The sequence below is a fragment of the Diplotaxodon limnothrissa genome, linkage group LG2, assembly GCF_057381915.1.
Source record: "Diplotaxodon limnothrissa isolate DT_005_m linkage group LG2, D_limnothrissa_male_GT1.1, whole genome shotgun sequence".
Taxonomy (NCBI): Eukaryota; Metazoa; Chordata; class Actinopteri; order Cichliformes; family Cichlidae; genus Diplotaxodon; species Diplotaxodon limnothrissa.
The window spans coordinates 7,923,810-7,940,981 of record NC_140597.1 but is presented as its reverse complement, the minus strand read 5'-3'; the positions used below and the strand labels follow the sequence as shown (position 1 = coordinate 7,940,981).

At 39.6% G+C, this 17,172-nt stretch overlaps 1 protein-coding gene across 2 annotated transcripts; it reads left to right on the top strand.

Annotated features, from left to right (window-relative positions):
- Positions 1 to 1,791: 1,791 nt before the first annotated feature.
- tlx2 (T cell leukemia homeobox 2) lies at positions 1,792 to 11,872 on the top strand. Of its 2 annotated transcripts, XM_085366566.1 has the most exons (4): positions 1,792 to 2,296; positions 8,359 to 8,571; positions 9,157 to 9,394; positions 11,656 to 11,872. In XM_085366566.1, the coding sequence occupies exons 1-4, from the start codon at positions 1,792 to 1,794 to the stop codon at positions 11,870 to 11,872; spliced, it is 1,173 nt and encodes a 390-aa protein (XP_085222692.1). The 2 variants fall into 2 exon arrangements, with proteins under 2 accessions (XP_085222692.1, XP_085222702.1); XM_085366576.1 differs by lacking the exon at positions 8,359 to 8,571.
- Positions 11,873 to 17,172: the final 5,300 nt, after the last annotated feature.

Below are 17,172 nucleotides of genomic sequence, written 5' to 3'. Positions count from 1 at the left end.
GGCTTCTTGATATCTGTCCATCTGCTATTTATTTGTTTAATTCTATCTATCTATCTATCTATCTATCTATCTATCTATCTATCTATCTATCTATCTATCTATCTATCTATCTATCTATCTATCTATCTATCTATCTATCTATCTATCTATCTATCTATCTATCTATCTATCTATCTTTGTGATCGTGTGTATTGGAATGAGACGATCAGCGCCTACAGTGATCACATCAAAATCTGAGATTTATGACTTCATTGTGCGCAAACGCGCAACAAGCACCTTTACACTTGCTCACAGTTTGTTGTTTCATTTAGGATAAATTGTACTGCTATCAGCTGCCATCAAATCAGCGGAGATACCACACAGCTCGCTGTCACTTCTTTTGATCTTCTGTCCGTTTCTACTGGTTAGAATATTGGTGAATAATGGATAAATGATGGTACCAACAAACTCTGGCGGAATATGTGTCACTGTGTATGCAGTTTAAGTGGCTTCGTGGATTACACATAAAGTAGGATTAATTGAAGAGTAAACTGTTGTTTTCCTTAAAGCGTCCCCTTGCTATTAAGTTCTGTTCCAAATCATGTCCAGCAGCAGGTTTCCTTGGGGAAAGAATAAAATCCTAACAGAGAGCACTGATTTGAAAACCTTGGTCATAACATAAAGATAATGATTATCAGACCATTTGCTGTCATAAACTCACCAAAGCTCATAATGTTATTGTGGGAAATGTTTACATAAATCTTTAGTTTATGTTCACAGACAGCAATGTTCATTTTTTTTGTCCTGTGATTTTGTCCCCCACTGTTGTTCAATTTTGATTTTTGTTAAATAATTTACTTTCTTAAAACTGAAAAAATATTATCATTCCTGAAGACCTAGCATAGTTCTCAAATCTCTGATACGTAGAGGAGCATTAAGGTGAAAGTAGCCACTTGACGCGGGCCTCAGTTCCACTAAATGCACGAAACCTTGCATTTGAAACCAGAAGAGCTGAATAAAAAATAAAAAGCTGCGGTTTCTTTAAGACATCCGAGCAAAACAACTGTCCTACCGAGGAGGAGGGAGGGAAGAAGAGAGGGAGGGAAGGAGGGTTGGCTGGAGGACCGAATGGCAGCTTTTACGCAGAGGGTAGTCTCACCTGCTGAAACGCAGCACTACAGAGCACTCTTCCGCGCTCCCCTCCAATTAATAAACACGCCTGCGAGGTCAGCGCTTCGTTTCGCTTCTTCGGGGTTGTTTTGTTTTGTCTTCAGCTCCATTTTGATGCGACGAGCTTTGGTTATCCTATCGTGACCCCAGCGTATGGATCGTCTTTGCCCGAGTAGGCGAACAAAGCGCATCAAGTCTCTCCAGAGAGGTGCCTCCCCCCAAAATCTCGGATTTTTCTCAGTAAGTAGGCTACTCGGGATAGCCATTTGGCATTTATCGGCTGTTTTTCTTGTTGTAAAGCTGCCTTGTATCTAATTCACTTGGAAAGAACTCGCTATTAAAGATGGATACGGTATTTCTTAGTCCGACGGATAGGCATTTAATTTAGGGAACACCCGATCCCACTGTTGGACAAAAAATAATGGGAAGATTTTGGATAGCGCTGGACACCTTATTGGTTTCCTGGGAGTAGAACAGGCCCGTGTCGATGCTCGAAAGCAAAAAAAAAAAAAAAAAAAAAAAAAGCTCACCACTGCAGACTACATCCAAATACTTCATTTCCAAAGGCGTGAATTGCTATATGTCAAAAACACATCCGTGCGCTGATAAAATATACTGACAAGCACATTAAGAACAAAAACTATGGAGCACACTGGGATCGAGGAGGTGAACCAGACGCACCAGCAGCAGCATGAACCCATCAGCTTCGGCATCGACCAGATCCTCAACAGCTCGGACCAGTCCAGCGGCTGCATGCTTCCTAACCGGACCGGTGACCCGGATTACGCGCTGGCCTCTAATGTCTACAGCAATGGGTACAACAGCGTCTACAACCCGGCCTGCTCCATGGCAGCAGCGGCGGGTTTAGCCGGCTCCTATAATGTCAACATGAACATGAACGTCAGTATGAACATGAACGTTAACGTGAACTCTGGAGGTGCAGGTGGGGTAATTCGGGTGCCGGCGCACAGGCCCATGCCGCCTCCGCCACCCGCCGCTGCTGCTCCTCATCCACCCCCATCGACGCATCCACCGGGCATCGGACCCGGCATCCCCTCGATGCCGGGGATGGGAATGGGGAATGCAGCAAACTTCACATTTCCGTGGATGGAAAGCAGCAGAAGATTCGCCAAGGACAGATTAACAGGTAAAGAATAAATCTTATCCTGGTCCCACAACACTTGTAGTTTAATGTTTTTCATGAACACAGACATAGTAGGTCAGAAAGCAAGACCTCGTTATTTACCACCAAAAAAGTGAATATTTTCCTCACAGCCACTAAAGAGGAAATTATGAATTTACTAACACTTGTGTTGAAAACAACCCCCGACCGACGAAGCGTGAAGTGGGCCTATAATGGCTCAACAAAGTGGCGCTGATGATTTCATCTTTAGGTTGTAATCTATAACGAATCATATATGCGCACACAGTCAGTTTTATTATGCTGGAAGGGCAGCCTGATAAACGAGTGGAGAAATTGACTCGGACATGCTGATGAATCAGTATTGGACCATCACTCTCCATTTACAGCGGATGACGGATAACGACGTCCCCCGTTTTTTCATGAGGATGAATGATTTTTTCCCCCCTCTCCCGGAGAGCCAATTGAGAAAGCAAGAAGATGAGTCACCGTAGTAACAATATATGACATGTTAAATTCTAAACAAGAATGTATTATTATTATTATTATTATTATTATTATTATTATTTGAACTGAGTAAATTAGGCTATAATTGGACAACAGCTACAATATTGCTTGCAGACTTACTCTAGCAGACTATATGTAGACTTCAGTGGGGTTTTTTTTTTAATTTGTAGTTTTTATTTCCAATTTTACTTCTTTCAGAACCAGCTGCTTTTATTTTTTTCCTTAAAAATGAAATTCACCGAAGTCGATTTTTGTGCCATTTGGGCTTTTAATACCCACGATGAGTTACATAATTCCTGCCTATGTTTTTTATTCAGGTGTCTGCAAACACATGCAGCCATTTTTGTTCCCAAAACCCCACACGCCCTTCAACACTATCAGAATCACATGCTACTTAAAGGCTGACATCGTTTTTTTATTTGTTTCCTTCTCAATCCAAAATGAGATATTTGCTTTACTTAATTAAATATTATATGTATGCTTATTTAAATAATGAAATGTAATGCAATTGAAGATAAGTTCTTTTCTAGTATAACGACTATATATTGTTTATAATAAATTATATGAAAAACATACGAAAGATAATTCTCAGTGAGAAAATGGTAAAAAAAAAACCGATTGCCAATAAAATTTTAATGGAATATGCTGAGATAGGTAAACGTATTTCATAAAAACGATTTCTGCGTTCTCTGTTTTCTTTTTTTGGGTGGGGGAGGGGTGGTTCAGCTTATATTTTTCTCATGACCTCATTGCTATAAAGGAAGAACATCATGGATTTGCGCGCGCACGCCCCCTCCTCTCCATGCATTAAATATTTACTCTTCAGTTCTTTCTACCTGATTAATTATTAAATACCGGGGGACGATATGTCATCTGCAAAAAGATACAGTGTAAATAGGCTTATCAATTTTACTCATAGTCACCGAGGGCCCCTCGTTTAATTTCTCTCAGCTTTGTGTCGCTGTAATTATTTCGAAGCTTATATCTTTCCTCTGTATTGATCAGCCAAAGATCACCAGCAGCAGGAACAGCTACAGCAGCAGCTACAGTAGCACTATCCACACATACACACACACGCGCGCGCGCGCGCAGACACACACACACATTCAGATATACACACACAAACACTCCAGATTTAGCCTGCTCTGTTTCCTATAAAAGGCCGTAAATCAAATGGACTATCATCTATCCTGATGGGTAGAGCACCGTTTTAAATGTTTCTCCTTGTTTCTTGTTTTTCCTTTTCGCCTTCCAAGTTGAAACCGGAGGAGAAAAACGGTCCCGTGCAGATTTAAACAGCTAAACATGTTGCCAAATGCTTCCAGCTCTGGCATTCATGGCAGGATTTCTTTCTTTTTTTTCTTGCAGAGATGTAAACGAAACCTGTTAACTTCGACAATAGATTCTCATTTTTCACGCCGGGATGCCTCCCACATGGCACAAACTCGTGTTATTAATCACAGTAAGCTGAATTGGACTGTCGCAAAAGATTTACGGGTTATAGGGGCATCATTTATCCATCTGTAAAGATACACTTCATGTAGCCTACTGATGTATCCTTGGTGGTCACCCACTCCTCTGTGTATTCACTCAGCGCTTACAGGCCTAAAATGTTGTGCGTCAGGCTATTTTATTGCAACTAATTTATGTGTTATTTTATTTTTATTTATTTCTGAAGGACGAGTGAAGAATTAAAATAAGTTCACCAGGGTTAGCTAGCTGCTATTTTCCATCTGCTGTTCCTGAACATGTAGGCAAAAATCAACCAGAGAAGAATAAAATCATACATAAAGCCGCACCGTGCGTAAAAGTACACACGCACAACTATAGCAGCAACAGCATCAGTAGTAGTCGGAGGCTAACAGTAGCCACCTTTATTTTTCAATGTACTCTGCTCAAAAAAATAAACAAACCCGTCTATATACGGGTTCAAGATTTATTTGTAATGTTATTTTTTTCACATTATTATTTTTTTTACGTCAGAAACGAATTAAAAAATAATACATTAATAACATAAAACATAGCACAATAATATGTAATGAAAATTAAGACTAGTTAGTAACTGAAGAAAAATATAATGGATAGTGAAATGAAAATTGGGCTTTACAGCACAAAATGTCAAGTAAAATATGTACTAATTTTAAGAAACCAAGCCTTTTACCACTAGTGATTACTACTACTACTACTACTAATAATAATCTAACAGAAATTTGTCATCTTTGATGAAGGATCAAAGTACATAATAATATGTTCTTTGAATTGTTTGGACATTTTGACAATAAACAGAGCAATAATACAGCGTCTTTCACTGTAGACCACCTAACAGAAATAAAAGAAATATAATTAAAGCGCCTTTTCTCTCCTGTATATCTGTGTCTGGGTGTAAATGGCAGCAGTGCCGAAAAAAATATGATTTTATTTCAGAGCTGAACCCGCTCCTGCCCTTTTGCTTCCACGCTGGCCTGATTTTCCGTGTGACAAAAGACAGTATCCCTGCTTTTTGTTGCGTATAGTGTAATAAATAGCAATATATGTTCATGTTATATTTCAATATCCCCTTTAGAATCCTTCACGGATATATTTATTAGATTGCTACAAAGGTAATATCCGCCGTGGGGACGGGAGGCGCTGTCACCGGGAAGTGTTATTAAGTATAAGTGGTTTTATTATGGCAAACATATTCTCCACGGTAGCATTTTATTTTTTGATATGCTTATGCTAAATTGTGTTATCCAGGCAACAGATTTAGCATTCGCACCCATTTTCTTTTCCATTTGATGAAGAGGGGGAACAAAATGTGCAATGTGTTTTGCAGCATTTATTTTTGGTTGCTGGTGATTCTTTTCATTTTCTTTGTTTCATGGGAACACTTACATGATCGCTTTTTTGTTGGGGATAATGGCCACATACAGACTGCTTAACTGTTTTCCGAGCTATAGGAAAACAATTAATTATTAGAAAAATAATTATGTTTTACAGCTTTATTTAATAACTCATTTCCTAATTGTGGAAGCTCTAAGCTCGTGGGACTTATTATACCCTTACATTTGGAATCTGTACAGGAGTGGTATTCTTCTCCAGATACAAATTACTGCCATCAGTATTTCTGATATATTTCAGATTTATAAAATTTTGACTAGTATATTTGTTATTCCATATGGCTTTAATTTTTGGTACTATTATTTGTAACATATTACTTATAATCCAGTTACATCCAGCTAGTTTACACTGACTGTCTCTAAACTAACCGACTCACTGATGCAATTGAGCAAGGGCATTCTTAATTGGTTTGGCTTAAAATCCAGCACATTGCATAATTCATTTTGATTCTATACTGCAGTTCACAGTCTCGATAATTATAGTAATGAATAAACCTGAAGGCATATGGAGTAAAACCAAAGAAAAAAAAAGCATTAAACATGTCTGGTGGGGTATCACACCACTGGATCATATATTTATCAGGATTTTGCACACTGTAAAGCAAAGCCTTGCTGTACTTGTCAGGTCTAAAGGGTGCTGCTGCATGTTAGGTTGCCTCTGAACGTGCTTGTATGTGCCTGGCCCATTACTTAGCCCACAGATGGCCTGAAATAGCCATCTAATGCTGTATTAGTTAGCCAGACCTGCCGCTGGGAGCAACAACAGGCACGCTTGCTTTCTCTGTGGGACCCATAAAGCTCCAAATAGATTTGGGCAATGACACAAAAAGCAAAAATGATATGTTGCTTAACATATGTGCTGTACATTTAAGACTCCACTTTAAAGTTACTGTAAGAATGTGGCTTTACAGGAGATTTAGAAACACACTATGAAGTCCAATAAGGGCCGTATAATTCAGTATTAAGGACTGTGGAGGTGCTCCAGTCCATTGTGAGCACCTATAGTAGTGTTATAGAAATATCTTGGGGATTTTGTCATTAGAAACTCGTGATTAAATACTACAGATGCCGGTCTAAGTCCCAAAAGGAATATTGGAGGGGTACAATTACCATTTTTTATTATTATTGAGCATCAGAGCAGCACATAACGTGAAATTGTTATAAGAATATTAACATAGAAGATTAAAAATAATAATGAGAGGGAACGAAGAGGTCATGGTCACTATAAATCCATGCGAAAGCCAATAACTGTAGCACATTTTCACTTCAGACACTAAATCTGTGCTACTAATTTGCACTTACGTGATGTTAACTTTATGTGACCTACCGTAACAGTGCATAGTAGCTATTCATCTTTACTTTACAAATCATTTGTTTGTGTACGCTTCAATTTGCCACTCATGTTCAGCACCATCAGGGGACGTTGGCGGCTCCCTTGAAATGACTGCCAAGTGCGTAATAACTTCATGTTCTATTTTACATCCAAATTGTCATCGTCTGTATAGCAAATGAATTTTCAAGTCGCTGAAAACTCTGAGAACAGCAGCAGCAGGAGGAGCAGCAGCAGGAGCAGCACGTAACCCTGAGGGGACACCTATGCAGATGTTTTCATATTCATTTTGGCTCCTGGTGAGCTTTTCTGACAAAACAAAAACAAATAAACACCCTGTAAGACAGCAGGCAAAACAGCTTGCTGGGGACGGATGACATAGAGATAGAGAGAGAAGGAGAGAAGACAGAAAGTATTTTTTTTTCTCTTTTCTTCTGCTGATTTCCATTCAGAATGAGAATGTGGCCTGGGAGTGGATCTATGGCCAACGATCTCATTACATTTATCGATCTTCTGTTTACCCATGGCTGACAAAATAGACAGGATTCATAGATATTTTATGATGCAAGAAGATAACTTGTTATTAATACCCGGCAGTTGAAAAAGAACCACGAGGCACTGAGGCAGAGAGTGAAGAAAAACACAATGTACACCCTTACAGTGCAAAACTGCAGTTTATATTTTTGAGAAGGAACAGTGACTAAGCGACAAGAGACAAAGTAAGACAATACAACAATACTTTGAAATAGCATTTATTATAAAGTGTCTATATTCTAAATAGTAATGCGTGTAAAGTTTATGACAGCCTATTCTGCAAAAAATGATGTCACTGTGCAAGAAGTTACACAATTGCAAATTGAGGTTATTGCTTGAGTTGTAATGACACACGCTTCATGTTTGTGCTCCAAGACATTTTGCAAATATCAAATATTTTTTAAATGCAATTATTGTGATGAAAAAAGACCCACCAAAATCTACTTTCCTTCAGAAATTGTGTTTTGTTAGGCTTACAATTATATTATGTAGGTCTGTGAATAGTACTTATGGAGCTTCATCACATTGTCAGAGGATGACCTTGGCTGTAGGTTTTTGATTGGTCAGCCAGGGCTTGATTTATCTGTGTAATCCTGCTAGATGTCACTTATTTTTTTTCTGAATGGCATATATCTCATTTCTTAGCTAAAGATCTCCAAATGCTAACTTAAGAGACTAGAAGCAAATGGCATTAAAGTAGACTCTGTTCATCATTTAGGCCCCTTCATGTGATTAGCTGCTATGCGTCGGTGCCCGCCCGGCGGCAGCTGCTGCTGTGCTCCAGATGCGGGACCTCACTGTGTCTCCCTTTCCTTTAGGGGAGCAGGCAGAGGAGAGCCGAGCTGGAGAGGCCACAGGGGGGCCGGGGGCCACCGGATCCCTCTGTCCTCTCCCCAAGGGAGACATCGGCAGGGTCCCTGTCTGGAGCACGGTGGAGACATTAGCCAAATGTTATTACCCCGAGCTTGCCCACCTGCGAGACGGCAATGGCCTTCTAGCAGACTATCCTTTTCCAAAGGGTGCTTGCCCAGGTGAGTCACCCCCTCTCCCCCACCAAAAAACCTCACCTGTAGCTAATTGTTAAGAGCCACCATTGTGTGCCACCAGAAAGTATAAACTGGATTTAAAACAGCATTTGAAATCTTAATATGCGTCAGTATTTTTCACGTCTTTATCCTCTAGCACTTTAAATTTTGAAGTGATAATTCACATACCATTTTTCTACTTCTGCCTCAATTACTTTTTCCTTGGATTTTCTGTTTGCACATCTCAGCGTGCTCTTCAGAAATGGAAAATGTGGCAGTGACGTTATCTTCTTCAGTTGGCAGCTTCTAGGCCATCTCTTAAGACTCCCCAAACATCATAGCTTTTTTTTTTCAGTTAGCAGCAAATGAACAATAATTTTTATCTTACCAAGGAATGGAAAGCTAGCTAGGTTTATGAGTCTATAGAAATAAATCCTCAGGGGAAATGCATTTATAATTCAGAAGAACAGGTCACTCCAGCTTAGAAATGGAAATAAGTAACCAATCAAGCATTCATGTTAAATCTCTAGAATTTTACAAATTTAAAACACTCATCAGACAAATTAATCCTCTTTTTCCTCCCTCTTTCAGCTGCCCTCTCGCCCTTTTCTGTGACCCGTCGAATCGGCCACCCGTACCAGAACCGGACGCCACCTAAGAGGAAAAAGCCTCGCACCTCCTTCAGCCGGGTGCAGATCTGTGAGCTTGAGAAACGTTTTCACCGACAGAAGTACCTGGCATCGGCCGAGCGTGCCACCCTGGCTAAGGCGCTGAAGATGACGGATGCACAAGTTAAGACCTGGTTTCAAAACAGGCGGACAAAATGGCGGTAAGATTGCAGCAGGGTGTTATTGGATGCTAAAGTAACATAGTTCTCCGTTCTACGTGTCACGTCTTGCTCTTTTTTTTGCATCCCACTATATACTTAAGCAAAACAAACAGGCCTTGATGGTTTTTGACTTCATTAGGACAGGATGTTTGCGCAGAATTACAAATCTTCTTGTCCCACAAACTGACATTACAGAATGTGTCTCTGTTTTACACTTGCGTCCAAAAATGTTTACTGGTGTCTTACTTTGAAGACAAGTAAAATGGCCCACATTGCATTGAAGGAGTTGTACAACACTTATTTTGCTTAGCTTAGCTGCCAGTTGAGGCCAGTTCACTTGACCAAGCACAATTACTCCTGAGCCTCCTGAAAGGCCTTTTAGAAACCTGCTGTCCAAAGCAATACTGAAACACTCACAGGAGGAATTGACTGCCGAGTCCATGAAAAAAACACACACTCATTCACTTCATTCTAACTGTTGTTTATAGCCATTTGAAAGTAAATGAGTAGGAAATCAAATTATGATGCCCTGCCCCTTGTTAAAGGAGCAGGATACATATTTCAAACGCATATTACACACAGCTAAATTACCTTAAGTCATTACCCTAAGGGTTTTTATGTGTAAATGGCTTTAAAGCATTTTCGAATGATTTTCTATTTAAAAGTTAAAGAAAACAGTTAAAAATCACTGCCTTCTTTGTTGTAAATTAAAGTATAATATAGAATTTTGGTTTAAGGATGTTCATTTACATTTTCTTAAAAAAATGCATTTATAGAAGAAAAAAAACCTGCAGCAATCATGTCCTTAAGCCATAAAATGCTAATGCACAGTTTCCACTACAAAGTGCAGTAAAAATGAATTTGCTTAAAATAAACAGCAGACTGAACGGCATGTCACGAGTAACAAGGGAATTGGCTTAACTCGCTTTTCTGATTTCCTACTTTTGCTGAGATTTATGCCATTTCCCTGTAGTGTGCACCTGATAGGATGAGCATGAGGGATGTCTTTGTGTGACGACTACGCGAGTAACAAGAGGATGATCAAATCAACAGCCAGGGAATTAGATTATGATAATGCTGTTAACAATAATGTGTGGCTAATGGATGGAGGTTGGCGTGCTTGAAAGAGTGTTTTTAGAGGTGTGCTTATGCTGGTGATTTCTAGCTGCCATTTGTATTTTGCTTTATATTTTTAAGAGAATTGAACATTTATTACATGTTGTTTAACATATCATTTCCAAATGTCCGTAAATAAATCACCATGAATTATTCTGTTATGGTAATAAGAAATTTTCAAGACCGATAGAGTAAAATGTTCCACTGTTTATAGATATGCTTGCCTTTGTAAAGTAATTCAAGTAAATTGCCAAAAGTATTTACATTCACTATTTAAATTGAAATAGAAGTGTAATTTTTGTTGAGTACTAAAACACCAGTTCACTCTGGAGGTTTTCCAACATAAACGTTACAAAACAGGCTGTTTTTTTTAGGAAGATGCATGACTTTTCAATGCAGCAAATGTTGATATCAGCACAGCGCATATACAGGATGTGCGGAGTCGTTTCTTTGAAAAGAAAAGAAACAGATGCAACTTTTCACCTTGAGGCAGGAAGTGCTTTGTATGTCTTCCCCCTCTATTAGTCACGTTCCTTCAGCAACACCTGTCACTCATCTTGATCAGCTGTCGTGTAGCCAAAAGCAGAAGGAGTATCTGGCACAGGTGTAGTACAAAGACAGAAGAAAAAACAGGCAATTTGCAAATCCACATGATTTATTATGAAATTTGCAATCTCATCTGATCGCTAAAAGCTTTTTTTCCCCTTGATTCCTTTGACTTCTTTGATCAGTGGCTTTTTACTATATATATATGTCTCTATATATATTTTTTTCTTGTTATTTTCAGGCATTGCAGCATATGATTGAAATTCTTCACCACCAGTACCAAAGACTGCCAGCTTTTTCTTGGTTTTGTCAATTAGAAATGACAATAAATGAGCCCTGGATATGCTAACTTATCCAGGAAAATTTTAACAGAAGCACCTAATACAGAATTGCAGATCTATTCTACATATGGTGTCTGTTTAAAAAGTAAAGAAAGAAGGAGGGAGAGAATCCCACTGTTTCTTTATTAAAGCATAGCACACTGCTAAAACGCTCTGGCACGTGGTACAAGTCGATACTGTGTACAATCGCCATAAAAAGAAACATTATATTGGTCTTAAATCCTCCTTTGCTCTCCTTTGTCTCCTCCTTTCACCCAGGAGACAGACTGCAGAGGAGAGGGAGGCTGAGAGGCAGCAGGCCAACCGGCTGATGCTGCAACTTCAGCAGGAAGCTTTCCAGAAGACGTTGAGCCAGCCACTGCAGCCGGACCCACTCTGCCTGCACAACTCCTCCCTCTACGCCCTGCAGAACCTGCAGCCCTGGGCAGAAGACAATAAGGTGACCTCCGTCACCTCTGTAGCATCTGTAGTGTGAGCGTGTGTGAGTGTGTGTGTGTTTAGAAGAGAAAGGGAGGGAAGGGGAGAAAACAGAATGTCTTGATCAAAGTGTCGTGAGTGTGAATGGACACAAGAGAGGAATTTCTTCCAAGACTGACATTCAAAAACTCAGAACCATTTTGGGATATCATAGATGCAGGATGCTTACTTTGGAAAAAAAAATCAAATCAAATAATGGACAATGTGCTTATTCACTCATTGATCGTTACCAGCAACATGGTGGGGAAGAGTCTGTAGAGAGAAAGACACAGCTATCGGTTACTGACCAGACCTGCAAAACACTGTTTGTGGACTTCACAGCACAGGAGCCGCACTTACATTGATGTTTGTCAAAACTAAGCAAGTCTAAAACTGTTATCTTAAATATCTAAAGCATGTTGAGTAATTTCCTGCCTTACACCAAGTTTCCGCTCTCCCTTCAGCTGTCGGTCTAAAAGAGAAGAGGGCACTTTATCCCTAAGTGCCAGGAAACAAATGGACACCTCTGTACATGCCCAACTGTCAAGACTGTACCCTCTTTTGCCTCTGGATCCCTCACAAGGTGGCAGAGAGACTCTTTGCCAATAATGGCAAAAAGAGACCTCGTGTTTTCGCTTTTGACTTTGTAACAATGTAGTAAATGCATGTTTCAACCCTTTTCTGTGTGCACTCGGATGTACCATTGAAGTCAGCGGCTGCCAAGGTGGATCTCCTCCCCAACTGCAGTGTTCAAATGGTAGTGGATTGGTGAAAGCCCTGATCACGGATTCCTCATTATGTCGAATTTAAAGGTGTTTTATATTAAAAAATATTGTGACTTTTTGAAAAGATGACAAACCTCTCCGTTTTTCTTGCCTCTTATTGTCTTGTTGGGTTCCCTCACTCACTTCCTGTTGTTGTTTGTCACCATTATGAAAACTGTGCAATAATACTTTATGATTTTAGGGATGTAGTTAGCCTCATGGGAATTGGCTATGATTACACATTAAAGTTTCAAACCACCCAAAGGTAAGATACCATCAAACTGTATGAGTAGGACAGAGCAATACCTTTTTTTATCCATAAAAACTGATGACTACAGCTCCCATGTGTGAACGTGAAGCAGGGCGTTGCCGAAAAAACAGCAAGCGTGCTCGGCAAAAGCCTCCCTGGATAAATAAAAGGTTTGAAAACCGATGCCAGCTCAAATTAGAATGAGAGTACATGAGAAAGTACGAGCTGTGCCTGTGCCAAATGAACATCTGAAATGCGGCAGCCTGATTTTGTTTGTATTTTTGTTTTACTCCACTGAACTGCGAGGACTTAATGAAGCAGTTGTCCAGTGATTGGTGCAGGAAACCAAGCAACAAATGAAAGGCTAACAAGTTTAGCCTTTTTCTGTGGGTCACTGATTGAGATAGCGTCTCAACAGCAGGGATAGCAGGGAACGGCTGAAACTATCGGGGGCCAGATATCTTGTTTAATAATGTCATTCCTTCCTTCATCCCAGCACAAAAAAAAACATATTTCATAACCGAGTGAGATCAACAGTTACCTTAAACAAGAATTTTGATGCTTGATTTGATCAGAGTTCGTTTGCCTTTTACTGTAATCCAGCAGGAATGCAAATCTCAACCCTAAATAATCTCCCAAATACCTGTTGCCTTTTTTATGGTTAATGTATCTTTACGTTTCGAAAGAGTTTCTTTTTTGGCCAAAAAGAATGCGATTAAACTTAAACTTACGCTAAATGTACAAGCGGAATGCCAAAAGACAGCACTATTATTTAGTATTTAGTATTTATTTATTTATTGTCATTGTCAAGAACAATGAAATTGCGTTTGGGGCTTCCATACAACCCAAAAAAAAGAAGAAAATAATAAATACCCCTTAAAACCCAAGTGTACATATTTAACCCAGTGTGACTCCAATGCAATAAGACAATCCTTAGCAATAATGTTCGTAGAAATTCAGACAAAGACCTGAGAAACATGACAAAATACAACAATGCAACCCATTCAATATTATTGTACTGTGAGATATGATATCAGATATGATAGTTATCTATTTAAGAAAGGGGGGGGGGGGGGGGCAGGAGGGGGAAGAGAATAAAGATATGATGCACCAATGCAGACCAGTTCATTGCTATTAAGAAGTTGGATATGGTTATTGTCCGTGAGAGGGGGGCAGAGAGTTCAGGAGCCTCACAGCCTGTGGATACAGGCTGTTGGCCAGTCTGGATGTTCTGGCCTGTATAGACCTGTACCTTCTCCCTGAGGGCAGCAGATGGAAAAGGTGGCGCGCAGGGTGATGTTGGTCCCGCAGGATACTGTGCACCCTCCTCAGACAGCGAGTGGGGAAGATATTACTGATCTCTGGCAGACTTGTTCCAATAATTAGAATAGAAAACGAAAACAAAACATCCTCTATTGGAGAGTAGCCATTTTTGGTGTTTGCCTCCATTGTTGTCTGGGCGAATCGTGGCCACCTGCGCACCAGACAGTCGTAAACATTTGTTATCAACACATCCAGCCTATCGTGCTTATCGCCCAAGTCAAAACAAAAACGACCCAGGCAGACCTAGGCACAGTAAACACATCATTCAGGTTCCCTGCTTGTAAATGAGCCTTCAACACAAAGAACGTCACAGGAAATGGGCCTTGTTGTGCTCTATCTTCTTTCCTTAACAGTGAGCTACTCAGTTCCTTTGGACTGTAAAGCATAACATCAACCTCCTGTTAATCTTGGCTGTACCTGCCACTGAAAAATACCTATCAGAAGGCCTGTCCCTTTCCTTCTTTTTTGAGATTTGCCTGTTTGAGCCTTGCCTTTCTCTTAGAGCAGCTTGATGATGTGGTTCGAAACAGCTGTCTGCAGCTGCAGCCACCCTCAACAACCCTCTGTTTTCTCAGAGGCATAGTGCCAATGTTTAGTCAGTTTCCAGAGCGTCTTGCCTGGTTGAGATCGTGTCAATATCAGCCAGCTCTCCAGGTGAATCCTCCTCAACCCCCACTTCCTCTGCTCCCTGCTGCTTTCATCTCTCTATCTCGAATGCCTTGAAGACGTGACTTGGCCCATTTTAGAAAAATTCCTTCCTTTTACCGTTTTCAAAACTGCTCATTGTGTTTTGCTACAGGTGCTTAAAGATTTTTTTTCCTCCTCTCCTATCGTGGCACTGAATTTTTTTTCTCCCACCCCCCTCTCTGTTGCCACTGAGGAGCCCTGTCCTTATCCAATAAAATGTCACCACACAAGATGAACAAGAACAAAGAGGCTCAAGGTATATCAGACTTCCTATCAAGCATTTTGTTTTGAACAGGAGCACCATAAACGAAAAAAGTACTCACCACGTTGTGCTGTCTCCTCCAATCAGCTGTTTCCATTCTTGAGAAGTGCAGTAAACATTTAAGCCGTTATCAGGCAGTTGTTGACGCTTCGGTGGGTTTAGCTCTTCGAGCATTGAAAGTTCGACTTCTATAGTATGATTATCAAGTCAGATCTGCTCTTGTGCAATAAATATTTCCTACTTGTTATCACCCTGCATATCTTAGTGTCGATATATACATCTATCTATCCATCTATCGACATATATATATATAAGTAAAATGCCTGTGACCTGCACATTTGGTACAAAAAGCATAATTTTACGGCCTCATCTGGACAATAAATATACTAAATTCCATTTAATCCAGTGACATATTTGTCATTCTTTACAAAACCAGGCATTTGATAAGTTTTATTTCCAGACTGGCTTGATGCCATGACACCAATGTTCAGATGCCAAACATCTCATGGCATATCTACGGCATAAATAAACAGGATATAAAATCTTTGAGATTCTTTTTTTCTAGATGTAATGTCATCACTCAGCAGTTATAACAACTTTTCCGTCTGTGGCAGCTGCAATATTTCAGAGGAAGGCAAACACAGTCTGACACTGCCAAACTGCTAATGTGTTGACACGCGAGGCTTTGTTGACAAAAGGTCGTCTATGGTTCTTGGCTCTAAAGTAGCACTGTGATCCTTTTGTGTAGCAGAAAATGCTCAATGAAGAAGAACTCTACTGAAGATTAACAATATACTTGGTAGCTGTTTGCACTAAATCCGCAAAACACTCCAAAGGTGATCTGTGCAGTTTACCTCTAATGCTTTGTCAAGTGTGACAGATTCTTGAAAAAGGTGCATATAAGCAGGTTATTACATGTGGGCAAATTAGGCTTGTCAGCAAGTTTAGCTCTGTTTGATAAAACACCCAAATAAGGTTAAACAAATTTATTTTTTACGTTTGATGAAAAGTTTGAACCACAAACAATAGATTTTCTTAGAGAAATGTTATTTTGAACACCGGTATCAGTTCAGACTCAGAACCATAATCCTCTGCTGATGAATGTAATGGTAATACTACTTAGATTTTGTAGTTTGTATTCAGAAATGCCATTCTTTATTATTCCCTTCATCTTCTTTTATTTTGAATAGGGTAGATATATACGTGTTCAAATGATGCTAACTGGTTTAAATGGACATATTAATGTTTTCCAGTACTAAACACATCCATGGACGGGATTCGGCCTGAAGTGGCAAGTAAAACCCTAACATTTACAAAGTCATACAGAATATTTAACAAAAAGTGCACATGATTTTATGGCAGAGAAGTAGAAGGCAAGACGGTTGAAAATATTGGTTTAATATGATCATTTTAAAAAAACAAAAAACAAGGAAATTCCATAAGGATCAAGTCAGAAGTCAAAGTGATGAATGAGGAACTCTTTCTGCTGTTTGATGCCACGACATGAATAAACTCTGTCTGTTGACTTGATATGCTCTCATGTCTCTCTTTGATGTACACACATATACAATTGAACCCTAAGTGTGTGCAAACAGTTACACTTTTGCATATTTACACATAAGAATGCATACAAGGAAAAGAGAACAAGGAAATGTGAGCATTTCCCTGTTAAGGTTAGGAGGAAGGAAGATTTATACAGTAGTGGGAATATGTAGATGGGAACATTTCATTGTATGTTCTTTTTATCTCATATGGTAAAATTATTCTAGCATAACTGTAATCTCAAAGAAGTACTTAAATTTTTTATTAAGCAGTATAAGCTAATTGGTGATAGAAAATGACCAGTCACCAGCAACTTCATACATTCATACAGTCTTACAGCATTACTATCTGTGCTAAAGTGCAAAACTAGTTTTGAGTAATGCCCATGCACATCAAAGTCACATCATTCATGAGAACGGATCTGCAGACGTGTCCCAACAGTACATGACACATTAAAGCTTTCTCAAGCTTCCAGGCATGCATGAAGAGGA